This window comes from Biomphalaria glabrata, chromosome 3 (assembly GCF_947242115.1).
Source record: "Biomphalaria glabrata chromosome 3, xgBioGlab47.1, whole genome shotgun sequence".
In the NCBI taxonomy this organism is placed as follows: domain Eukaryota; kingdom Metazoa; phylum Mollusca; class Gastropoda; family Planorbidae; genus Biomphalaria; species Biomphalaria glabrata.
Window position 1 is genome coordinate 53,011,874 of NC_074713.1, and position 13,219 is coordinate 53,025,092.

Consider the following 13,219-nt stretch of genomic DNA (forward strand, 5'->3'; position numbering starts at 1 on the left):
AGATAATGTTTGTTTCAGTCATTTAGGGTTAAACATAGACCTCAGTTGACTAAAGAGATAATGTTTGTTGATGTTTGTTTTCCCCAGAGGCTGTCTGAGAGATGGCTCATCATAAACAAAAGAGTAGAAGAAGAGTAAGTAAATGAAACAACATTAACTCACTTCAACTAGCTTAGTGTCTACCTCTTTAATGGGGACTATGAATGACAGCTTACTCTCACTTTTAATTTGAATTAGGACACCTTAATTTCAGACCTTAATTTTAGACCTTAATTTCAGTTTTATCCCTCACTTGAGCTTATGACAGTGCAAGTTTTAGGGACATGGCTTAGTCTATGTCTATGAGTATATTTTCCTTGTATGTTTGACCTCTTAACCCCTGATGCACCGTGGAGAATTGGGGGTATGGTGGCTGAGTGTTTAAGCGCTTGGCTTCCAAACCTGTGGTCCTGGTTTTGAATCTCCATGAAGACTGGGATTTTTAATTTTGGGATTTTTATTGCACCTTTGAGTCCACCCAACTCTAATGTTGGGGAAAGTAAAGGCCATTGATTGTTGTGCTGGTCATGACACCCTTGTTAAACTGTAGTGGGCCACATATTCGTAATAGTAATAATCAAGTAAACCCCTAGCGAGCCAAGTCAAGACAAAGCATAGAAATGAACCTTGACACGCCCTATAGATCGCAAGGTCTGAAAGAGGAACTTTACTTTACTTTCTATTTGAATGCATGAACACATGACGGCTAAATGTTTGAAATCTTCCAGGGCGCAGAGTGAGGAGCAGAGTGACCCCGAGTCTCAGGAGATCCTTGAGGAACATGTCGTTCGCCAACTCACTAGAGAATACCTTGAGCTGTTAGGTATGTACGTGTGTGTGTTTTTGTTACGAGCGTAAAACTGGACGAGGTTTCATTGTTCTTACATCTGGTACGTCTGAGTGTTATTCAAAGAAAAGGATTACACTTGTCTCTTTTTGTTTTTCCTTTTAAATAATAACAAAACAAAAATTACTTTAAATTACAGTTATTAACTAGGTAACTCTTGTATATATTGTTACGATCTTCTCAATCAGGCCTTCTGCAAACACTACTTAACACAACAGCACATCTAAAACATCAACTTGACAACAAGAGCTTCAAGTAACAAAGTGGCGGTTTAATTACAAATACATCGACAGCCAATTCAACACCATTGGCTACATCAATTCAAATGCTTTCTTGAACTTAACAGAACTGCCTAACTAAACATTACTAGTCTCTCTAGCTCGTACAGCTACATTTTCGAGGACTCAAAGGTACCACAAGTTCTTACTGCCTTGCTGTCTTGGACTCAACTGTCCATCTTAACACACTGTCTCTCGACCGTGAAGGCTCTTGATCACATGACCACAACACAGGTCATACTTGCGTGAACTAGCAGTACTGTCCCTTGTCTACCGACAGCTGTTGACCCGTGTGTATCAGTCGGCCGCACACACATTAACCCTTTCAGTCCGCCACTAGAGCTACAACAATATGACAGGTTTAGACAACTCTTGTTTATTTGATTAGAAAACTATTTCCATGCTCTGGGCAAAGCCCTGAAAGGGAAATAAACAATGTATTATATTATTGATGACCTTGTAATTCATAAAAAAATAAACATGCTAAAAAAAGAATCATGGAATTATTTCTTTAAAAGAATTTGTTAACAGTTTTCTTTTCTCTCTTTCTCCATTACTTAGAGATATTTCAAAAATAGGCTTCAATAGAAGCTAACTACATGCATCATTGAGGCGTGGTGGCTGAGCGGTAAAGCGCTTGACTACTGAACCGTGGTCTGGGGTTCGAATCCTGGTGAAGGCTGGGATTTTTAATTTCAGGATCTTCGGGCGCCTCTGAGTCCACCCAGCTCTGATGGGTACCTGACGTAAGTTAGGGAAAAGTAAAGGCGGTTGGTCGTTGTGCTGGCCACATGACACCCTCGTTAACCGTAGGCTACAGAAACAGATGACCTTTACATCATCTGCCCTATAGACCACAAGGTGTGAAAGGGAAACTTTACTTTACTATTACATGCATCATTGGTTAACTTCTGATGTATATGTAAGATTTAACAACTAGTGACATAGTGAAATTAACATTGAGATCTCCCTACTCATGTCAAATGTTGTTAGGGCATGTGCCCTGCCATCAACATTTTTCATGAGGTGGAACACTTTGTTTTGAGAAGAGTTAATGAGTCACCAGCCAGCAGTGAGAACCTTTGGGAGGAGTTATTGAGTCACCAGCCAGCAGTGAGAACCTTTGGGAAGAGTTAATGAGTCACCAGCCAGCAGTGAGAACCTTTGGGAGGAGTTAATGAGTCACCAGCCAGCAGTGAGAACCTTTGGGAGGAGTTAATGAGTCACCAGCCAGCAGTGAGAACCTTTGGGAGGAGTTAATGAGTCACCAGCCAGCAGTGAGAACCTTTGGGAGGAGTTAATGAGTCACCAGCCAACAGTGAGAACCTTTGGGAAGAGTTAATGAGTCACCAGCCAGCAGTGAGAACCTTTGGAAGGAGTTATTGAGTCACCAGCCAGCAGTGAGAACCTTTGGGAGGAGTTAATGAGTCACCAGCCAGCAGTGAGAACCTTTGGGAGGAGTTAATGAGTCACCAGCCAGCAGTGAGAACCTTTGGGAGGAGTTAATGAGTCACCAGCCAGCAGTGAGAACCTTTGGGAGGAGTTAATGAGTCACCAGCCAGCAGTGAGAACCTTTGGGAGGAGTTAATGAGTCACCAGCCAACAGTGAGAACCTTTGGGAAGAGTTAATGAGTCACCAGCCAGCAGTGAGAACCTTTGGGAGGAGTTAATGAGTCACCAGCCAGCAGTGAGAACCTTTGGGAGGAGTTAATGAGTCACCAGCCAGCAGTGAGAACCTTTGGGAGGAGTTAATGAGTCACCAGCCAGCAGTGAGAACCTTTGGGAGGAGTTAATGAGTCACCAGCCAGCAGTGAGAACCTTTGGGAGGAGTTAATGAGTCACCAGCCAACAGTGAGAACCTTTGGGAAGAGTTAATGAGTCACCAGCCAGCAGTGAGAACCTTTGGGAGGAGTTAATGAGTCACCAGCCAGCAGTGAGAACCTTTGGGAGGAGTTAATGAGTCACCAGCCAGCAGTGAGAACCTTTGGGAGAAATTAATGAGTCACCAGCCAGCAGTGAGAACCTTTGGGAAGAGTTATTAAGTCACCAGCCAGCAGTGAGAACCTTGGGAAGAGTTATTAAGTCACCAGCCAGCATTGAGAACCTTTGGGAAGAGTTATTGAGTCACCAGCCAGCAATGAGAACCTTTGGGAAGAGTTATTGAGTCACCAGCCAGCAGTGAGAACCTTTGGGAGGAGTTAATGAGTCACCAGCCAACAGTGAGAACCTTTGGGAAGAGTTAATGAGTCACCAGCCAGCAGTGAGAACCTTTGGGAGGAGTTAATGAGTCACCAGCCAGCAGTGAGAACCTTTGGGAGGAGTTAATGAGTCACCAGCCAGCAGTGAGAACCTTTGGGAGAAATTAATGAGTCACCAGCCAGCAGTGAGAACCTTTGGGAAGAGTTATTAAGTCACCAGCCAGCAGTGAGAACCTTGGGAAGAGTTATTAAGTCACCAGCCAGCATTGAGAACCTTTGGGAAGAGTTATTGAGTCACCAGCCAGCAGTGAGAACCTTTGGGAAGAGTTATTGAGTCACCAGCCAGCAGTGAGAACCTTTGGGAGGAGTTATTGAGTCACCAGCCAGCAGTGAGAACCTTTGGGAGGAGTTATTGAGTCACCAGCCAGCAGTGAGAACCTTTGGGAGGAGTTATTGAGTCACCAGCCAGCAGTGAGAACCTTTGGGAAGAGTTATTGAGTCACCAGCCAGCAGTGAGAACCTTTTGGAAGAGTTAATAAGTCACCAGCCAGCATTGAGATCCTTTGGGAGGAGAAGCTTAGGACAACTGTGTAGAAGGAAACTGTTGAATGTCAGCTGTAGATAGGAGGAACATGGAGGATTAGGACAATGTAATGATTACAGGGTAGAAGACAACAAGTCTGAGGAATTTGTTGTTGTGATGAGAAGGTAATCAGAAAACTCTCTGTGGAAGTTGAAGTTGTGATGAGAAGGTAATCAGAAAACTCTCTGTGGAAGTTGTGGTGGGGTCATAATAAAAAATCTTGTTCATACTGAAGATGCAGACATTTTGTTGTGCAGAAACCTGTTGTTACTATTTTTCACAATCTACAGCATTGAAAATTGTTTTTGTTGAATCTATTAATTCTGCAAATGCACATTTGGATTTTAAGAAGTTTGAATTACATTTTGTTTTGGAATGTTATTGAATCATTGATAGCAGCAGTGTTGTTGTTTTTTACATTTATTTTAGTTTTAGTACTGACTGGCAAGAGTGTTAACTCTGATGTGAAAGAAGAGATGGCCATGGAAGACGGGGATGTGGGAAAACAAACTGGGAGTAATCCCCCTTTCAAGGAACTCAGTGAGCTTGGTGTCATGGTGGTGGGAACCAAGGTAAAACTACAGTAGTCTCCCCTTTTTGCTAGTGATTACATTGGTAAATAATTTTTTTTTGTAAACAAACATGATGCTGTGAAGAAATCTAACACTAAAAAAATCTGCTACATGGAATATGGTTATAATTAGAAAGTTCTATTAGAAAAGATTTTTTTTGTTGTTTTTTTTAAGATCCAAAAAGTGTGTTTTTTCTAGACTCGCACACTTATTTTCTTCTGCACTCTGTATATCTCCAGAAATCAATTAGAAATCTTGATGTATTACCTGGACACCGCTGGTTTTTAGTTTTAGAAAATGTTACTTAGTTTTAGAAAATGTTACTTAGTGTTAGCAAATGTTACTTGAGTCTTGAACCACTGTCATTTTGCATCTGATCTGCTTTGCTGAGCCTATTTCTTCTTCTTCGTTCTCATTGTTATTTTGGAGTGTTCAGATGACTAGACCAATATATAAGATGAACTGCGCAGTGGTTTCAAAATCAGGGAGCTCTCCATATAGTTTTCTTTCTATTGGGGTGTTTTTGGGCCAGTGTCTTATACGGGCCTCTTGGTAGAGAGAGCAGTTTTGGAGGATGTGGTCGGCATTCTCTGGTGATACTCCACATGGGCAGATATGACTGGTTCCAATTTTGAGCTTCCGATACATGTGTTGTCGCATTCTGTTGTGTCCGGTCCTGAGTCGAAAGATTAGACGTTGGTCTTGTCGGGATAGCTTATAGTAAGCGTCATCTTTCTTGTGATTTGGATGAGAGCTCGTCCATTTCTCATTTATTTTATTTACAATTAATTTCTTCAATTCTTCTGGATAGAGTGCAGAGTTTATTAGTGAGTTAGTTCTCCCACTCTTGGCGAGTGTGTCGGCCTTCTCATTTCCTTCTAGTTCTTTATGAGCTGGGATCCATTGAATAATAGTATTTTTTGTTTAGGTCAACAAAAAAATTTGGTGTTCATCAGGGGTGTAGCTAGGAATTTTCCATCGTTTGGGGGCCTGGGGGGGGGCTTGACCTCTTTGGGGACCTTGCATTTTGCATAATTTTAAATGTAAAAACACTCATTTGAGTGGGACCCGTGGGGATTTTAAAATTCTCCCCCCCACCTTAGCCACCCCACTGGTGCTGGTGTTCATTATCTCCACACTTGTATCTTTCTGTCCTCTGTGTTACTTCAGTTTCCAAACTTTTTCTTGGTGTCATAAACTCATTTTATTTAATAAATGTGATCCCCCCCCCCCCCCCCCCCCATTTTAAAAAAAGCAACAGATTGTTATCAGATTTCAGTAAAACTTTTTTTTTCATGAACTTATTTTATTTAATAAATGTGACCCTACCCAACCTTATAAGGTTTTAGTAAATCAGTAAAACTTTGTTTAATCAACATGTTTGTTTTCTAAATTGTGTGAATGTTCAAAAGTGTAGATAACAAAAGTTTCCAACCTTTCTATTTGTATTCAGGAGCTGTTCCCGTCAATCATCATGTGTATTATCAATGGCTTCTCATGGGCAGACACCACAGTATGTCACAGGTGTACTCAGATGTTGTGGCCAGTAGTCAAACAGGTATGTCACAGGTGTACTCAGATGTTGTGGCCAGTAAAACAGGTATGTCACAGGTTTACTCAGATGTTGTGGCCAGTAGTCAAACAGGTATGCCACAGGTGTACTCAGATGTTGTGGCCAGTAGTCAAACAGGTATGTCACATGTGTACTCAGATGTTGTGGCCAGTAGTCAAACAGGTATGCCACAGGTGTACTCAGATGTTGTGGCCAGTAGTCAAACAGGTATGCCACAGGTTTACTCAGATTTTGTGGCCAGTAGTCAAACAGGTATGTCACATGTGTACTCAGATGTTGTGGCCAGTAGTCAAACAGGTATGCCACAGGTGTACTCAGATGTTGTGGCCAGTAGTCAAACAGGTATGCCACATGTGTACTCAGATGTTGTGGCCAGTAGTCAAACAGGTATGTCACATGTGTACTCAGATGTTGTGGCCAGTAGTCAAACAGGTATGTCACATGTGTACTCAGATGTTGTGGCCAGTAGTCAAACAGGTATGTCACATGTGTACCCAGATGTTGTGGCCAGTAGTCAAACAGGTATGCCACAGGTGTACTCAGATGTTGTGGCCAGTAGTCAAACAGGTATTTCACAGGTGTACATCATCTGCACCCGTAGATCGCAAGATCTGAAAGGGGAACTTAACTAGACTTAATTTCATTACTGCAGGGAACTTACAGAGTATGACATCCATCATCTCGGTGGTGCTACAGCCCATGGAGGGCTCTGGCCTGCTTCAGCACATCCCTCCATTCAGATCTCTCCTGGGCTTTTCGTCTCCACGCCCTACCTCCAATGTGTTGTAGATCTGCCTCCACATCATCAATCCATCGTATTCGGGGTCTGCCTTTGGGTCGCCTGCTTTTTTATTTTTGCCTGTATACAATTTTCACTCCTCTGTTCTCTGACAAACTTTAACTCTTTCTCTCCTAACCGACGATATTATCGTTGATTTTATCCCATTATGCAGCCTAATCAACTATTATGCTTAAAAAAGTCAGTTATTTATCTTTTCTTACAAAATGCTTTTAATTGCTTATTAATAAATCTTGAGTAGTTTCCTTTTGGAAAAAAATGTTTTTTTTTCATTTGGATTGTTATTTTAAAAAAAAAAAAAACACAATGTTTTTGAATAGTGGGGACTAAAGAAGGCTCTATTTTTCTATATAAATTTTTATGAGGTGGGGGGGGGGGTGTATGGGATAGTGACCTCAAGACAATTAATATAAATGTTTTATATATTTTATATATTAGGTTTTGTGAGAATATAAATATATATCATAAAAAAAAGACTTTTTATTTAATTTGGATCATAAAATATTGCCTAGATCTAGTCGTGATCTAAATTTAAGGGAGACTTGTCCACAGTCAAAAAGTTTTAACTTCAAAGTTTCACTACCCAAAATAAACTTTTATTTTCGTTTTATAAACGTCAGTTTAAATTATCCAAAAAGGGGCGAGCATTTTCATTTAATTGTAAACCAAATATAACATTTTCTGATAACAAACAAACAAAGTTACTAAAGTTTATTCATAAGAGGGTAGTGGAATATATATGAGTAAAATGAATAATTCTGTTGGAACGTGGAAAATAATTACGTAGAGAGCGAGTTAATAGATAGGCTTTACAATTCATTCGAAATAAATTGAATGGCCAAATTTATAGGTCAGTGGTCTCTTTGTTTTACCCTCAGATTGTGGCCAACAATGACATGTCAGAAGAGGCAGCCAGTCATATCTTTGTGGCTATCTTGACTGGACTACAGCTTCATGGAGAACATGAGAGTACACAGTCCTGTTTGCTAACACTGTCTTTTTTCTATTACGAAACTTTGGTGAGGCTTGGATTTTGTTGTCTTGTGTAGCTGTATGCAGTGTGTATGTTGTTGATTTAGTTGTCTTGTGTTGCTGTATGCAGTGTGTGTGTTGTTGATTTAGTTGTCTTCTGTTGCTGTATGCTGTGTGTATGTTGTTGATTTAGTTGTCTTGTGTTGCTGTGTGTATGTTGTTGATTTAGTTGTCTTGTGTTGCTGTATGCAGTGTGTGTGTTGTTGATTTAGTTGTCTTGTGTTGCTGTATGCTGTGTGTATGTTGTTGATTTAGTTGTCTTGTGTTGCTGTGTGTATGTTGTTGATTTAGTTGTCTTGTGTAGCTGTATGTATGTTGTTGATTTAGTTGTCTTGTGTTGCTGTATGCAGTGTGTGTGTTGTTGATTTAGTTGTCTTCTGTTGCTGTATGCAGTGTGTGTGTTGTTGATTTAGTTGTCTTGTGTTGCTGTATGCTGTGTGTATGTTGTTGATTTAGTTGTCTTGTGTTGCTGTGTGTATGTTGTTGATTTAGTTGTCTTGTGTTGCTGTGTGTATGTTGTTGATTTAGTTGTCTTGTGTTGCTGTATGCAGTGTGTGTGTTGTTGATTTAGTTGTCTTGTGTAGCTGTATGCAGTGTGTGTGTTGTTGATTTAGTTGTCTTCTGTTGCTGTATGCAGTGTGTGTGTTGTTGATTTAGTTGTCTTGTGTTGCTGTATGCTGTGTGTATGTTGTTGATTTAGTTGTCTTGTGTTGCTGTGTGTATGTTGTTGATTTAGTTGTCTTGTGTAGCTGTATGCAGTGTGTATGTTGTTGATTTTGTTGTCTTGTGTAGCTGTATGCTGTGTGTGTGTTGTTGATTTAGTTGTCTTGTGTTGCTGTATACAGTGTGTGTATGTTGTTGATTTTGTTGTCATGTTAGGTTAATGTAGTCCAACTATGTGAAAATCATTATATATAGGCAGTCCAAATTATACTGAACTATATTAATAAGTTCTGATACTATCTAAACCTAGGGGATTGTACTTGCTTATAGAAATACAATCTGGCACTGCCCAAACCAAATGATTGCCATTTGATACTTTTAATGTATGACACTATGCCAAACTAGACAACTACACTAACACATACTCAAAATAGATAACTTCTGACACTGTATTAGAAAAGTATACATTTGTAGTTATAGTGTGAATTACTAAATGTAACATCAGGTCATTGGATTTGTCTTACTGCATGTACAAGGTTATTCTTTTCTAGAGAACTTCTAGTAACAAGCTGTTTTACTGATTTAAGGCCTGAGATCAGAAAACTTATTATCTCTTGAAGATAAACACTGCCTCTCTACAGCTAAAATATCATAGGACTACAATGCTGCTTCAAAGTTCTATCAGATCTCTAGGATGAAGTTGTTATTGCCAGTCAGCACATGTCCTAATCTTGTCATCTCGTTATGTTTTTCAGAGACAAAAGTTTCCCAGTCTGACTCAGGTCTTACACAAGATTCCAGACGTGAATGTCAACTTGATCAAGGTAAGACACGGACAGAGAAACACAGCAAGGGGTGTGCAATACATCTAGTTGCATTGGTTACACTTTCATGTTGATTATCTCTCCTTAATAAGTGGACTGTTTCACTTCATTGTTGGAGGCCTCCAATTTTTTTAGAATGGTCTGCTTTTACGTGTCTTGGAGTTCGATGTGACTTCCCACCTGGTGCTTTGAGGCTGACTCTGTATGATACTCTATCAAGTGTTAAGAAACAGCAATTTTAGAACTATATGCATTTGTTGCAAGGTTATCTACTTTTTTTACAATTTCTCTATTCAGATTGCGAATTCATCAGCTTGAAAAACATTAACACTCTCTCGTTATCGACCATACCATCTTTGATTTGACCTCATTAAATTAAATGAATGTTTAATTTTTTAAACTTGACTTTGAATTATATAAAAATAGCATGCATTTCGCTTTAATTCTATACCAAATACAACATTTTCTGATAACAAACAAGGAAGCTATTGAAGCCCAATCATAACAGGGTAGTGAAATAGTAATCAATTCCTTCAAAACGTGGTAAAATAATTACGGAGAGAAAGAGTTAAAAGCCTGGGTGGAACCTGGATCATGGTTCTCGAGAATGGCTGTCAAGATTTTCCTAGAAATTTGACAGTTGATGCATATCTTTGGGAAAAGAATTACTAGCTATTTGGCCACACCAGAAAAACTCTAGTTTGACTGTTATAATTTTTCAAAGTATAAAAAAAATTAGGCTAGGGGAGTGGAAAATCTTTTTAAATACTATGTCTTCAGCCTGCAATTAATAAATTAATAGACGTTCAAGAACATTTTGGGCACCATCTTCTAAGTCTAGATGTTTAGGCCTATCATTAGAACATTAGGAAGTCTATAAATGTATACATTTGCTGAACCTGAATCAGATGTCCTTAAGGTCCGAGAACGTCCCGTTCCCTATTGTAGGACTTCTTGGCCAAGGAAAGGCTTTTATCCATGGCCAGGATGAGGCATCAGCTCTTCACCAATCCCTCTGTCCGAAGTCCCGCCTTATCCGAAGTGATCATGTATTCACACCCGGTGTGTCGCTAGTCATGACCCCCTTGAGTCCCGCGCGAGTTCCCTCTCTTGTGCGATGCCTATAATGTCCCACCGAACCCGTGCGAGAACGAATCGATGGGGGGTTGGACGGGTTAGCGAGCCTTTGTTACATCCCTACCACGTGCAGTGTACAGTCTCTCGACCGTACGTGTGGTAGCCCACTGAGAGCTATGAGTGCTACCGTACTTGGCCTATCCGTTTCCCCTGGCGGACGTTTCCACAGGAGGGCCACCGCTGAGGCGACGGGAGCATTCCTCCTGCATTTGCTGAACCAGGATTACTTCAGTAGTTATGAAGAGCAAAATATTTGCTCTTTAAGATGTATTAAGGAGGAATTATCTTTTTATAAGAAAAGTATTTCTTATCTTTTTCTTGTTTAATGCTCAGCACTTCATGAGAGATCCTGTATTTTAGAACCTGTTAGATTTTTTTATGAATAATTGAAAGTGGTATAAATTTATATTAATTTTTGGTTCAGTTATTGAAATTTGCAATCAACATTTATTTTACTTGATTTGCCAGTTAGAATTTTGATTTAAAAAAAAAACTAGCTGATTTGATTATAATCACGTTAACCCAGGCAAGTGAATTGTTTGATCTTTAAAAGGAACTTTATATTGCCTCGATAACTCTGAGGTCTCAGTGGGAATTATTTTAGATATTTGAATGCATTTTATGAAAATCTAATTATTGATTAAATAAAAAAAAAAGAGTCTTGTGTTTGTCAACTTGGTCTACTCATTCTCAGAACCTGGAAGTGGAACTCTCCTCAAGGACAGGACAAGAAAAGAAAAAAAAAGATTGCTTCAAGAAGATTGTTTCCAGCATTATTGGGGTAAGTCAGTCTTTGTGTTTGCTCAGTAATGCTCTTCAGAAACCTTTCCTCAGAGATCCCAGTTTGGATCACTGGTTAACTCTTTCAGTGTGAATTATTTTGATAGAAAAAAATGAAGCTTTCCGGGATTTACTTGCTGAGAGTAACGCCACACTGTAAGAGTTAATGAAGGAGATTGGGCCATAGTGCACTGAGCCATCTGTAGCATGAAAGAGGGGCTACACAAAAGCAATTTTAAAGAAAAAAATGATTCTAATTTTTCTAGCTAAGTTTTCCAATGAAATAGAGTGCTAATAAAAGGACTAAACAAATTTTTTAAATAAATGAAATAGAAAGTCTGTGGCTGATAATCTTAATCCACTAAAATAAAATAACTTTAACAGCAGTCTGAGCTTACAAAGTAGCAGTGCATTTTCATGGCGCTGGTCACTGGGTTACCTGAAGAGTTTCTGTGATTATTCATTCACAAGGAAGACACAGTAAAACTCATTCAAGTCACTGTAAAGCAGTGGACACATTTTTGATATTGGATCATTAGAAAAGATTTTGATGAAAGCAGTTTCAAAGACCAGCAGCCTTTTCTGTCCGTGTTATTTTTTTTTAATTGCAAACATCATCTGCTTTGCTTTCCCTAAATAGTAGGCCAGATACTCATTTTGCCACAAATTCCTAAAGTTTTGAAATATAGATGCAAACTTAAATTGGCTTTAAATACCTGTAATTGGGAACCCTAAACTCTTTTTTCATTATACCAACTCATCCTATCTCTCCTTAGTAAAGTTCCATTTGAAACATTGAGATCTATGGGGCAGATGATGTTTAGATCATCTGCTTCTGTGGCCCATGGTTAACAAGGGTGTCATGTGGCTAGCACAATGACCATCCGCCTTTACTTTTCCCTGACTTATGTCAGAGCTGGGTAGAAACAGTGGAGCCCAAAGATCCTGAAATTAAAAATCCCAGTCTTCACCAGGAATCAAACCCCTGACCCCTGGTTCTGAAGCCAAGCGCTTTACCACTCAGCCACATTTAAATACTATTTAGCATCTTTCACCTTCAATTAAGTTGTCTACAAAGGTGATATCGCCATCAATAGATGAAAATCTATATATCCTCCTTTTTTTAATTTGGAAAGACACTGTAACTATTTGGACTGACTGTGGTGGTGATTAGCTCCCATGTTAAGCAGATTGCATTTGAAATAATATTAACTAGTGCCTATTGTGTCTATAATCACAAGACATCTGACTTAATATTGATTGATAATTATAATTGTGTTGTTATTTTTGTTGCATTGTTATTTTATCAATAATGTTTTAAAATTTAAATTAGTTTCAAGACTTCATAAAGAGAAATAAATACCCACATAGTTTTTATATAGTTTAAAATGTTCCTAATATTTATTACAAAGCCTATGTTAACTCTGTCTGTCTGTTTGGTAAAAAGGTTGAACATTTTTTTTTCTCCCATTTCCCATTCTCAGATCAAGCTAAAACTTTCCACATTGAACCTGACAAGACATCAATCAATAAAAAAAAAAAAACCATATAATTAATTATTGGTGATTAATTATTTTGTTTCATATTGAAGTAAGGGGAATAAATGTTACTTAATGAGAGATGTAGATGTATATATGGATTTAATCCCCTGATTACATTTTGCCATGCTTTTCTCCCACTTTTCATTCTCGGATCAAGTTGAAATTTTGCATAATTATTTATAGTCGATGACAATACACAAATCAGTCCAAAAATTAACCAATAAGTTTATCATTTAATACTTATTAATTTAATTTGTTTTCTTTATTAGAAAGGAAACTAAACCCTGTTTTTTTTCAGATAAATGGCAGTAATTAGCAGTTCTTTCCATTACAATAAGCTTTGTTTTTTAAAA

The 13,219-nt window shown here is 38.7% G+C and overlaps 1 protein-coding gene across 5 annotated transcripts in view; it reads left to right on the forward strand.

The window, feature by feature from the left end:
- LOC106072146 (exportin-5-like) overlaps nt 1-13,219 on the forward strand; it is a 66,965-nt gene that overhangs the window by 49,109 nt on the left and 4,637 nt on the right. For all 5 annotated transcript variants that reach the window (XR_008776822.1, XM_056022638.1, XM_056022642.1 and 2 more), the window contains exons 26-32: nt 88-134; nt 768-862; nt 4,375-4,517; nt 5,971-6,075; nt 7,768-7,908; nt 9,340-9,408; nt 11,240-11,326. Coding sequence is in view for 4 of the 5 variants with exons in the window: in XM_056022638.1 (XP_055878613.1) it covers nt 88-134; nt 768-862; nt 4,375-4,517; nt 5,971-6,075; nt 7,768-7,908; nt 9,340-9,408; nt 11,240-11,326 (687 nt within the window). In the remaining variant the exon portion in view is untranslated. The remainder of the gene's footprint in view (nt 1-87; nt 135-767; nt 863-4,374; nt 4,518-5,970; nt 6,076-7,767; nt 7,909-9,339; nt 9,409-11,239; nt 11,327-13,219) is intronic.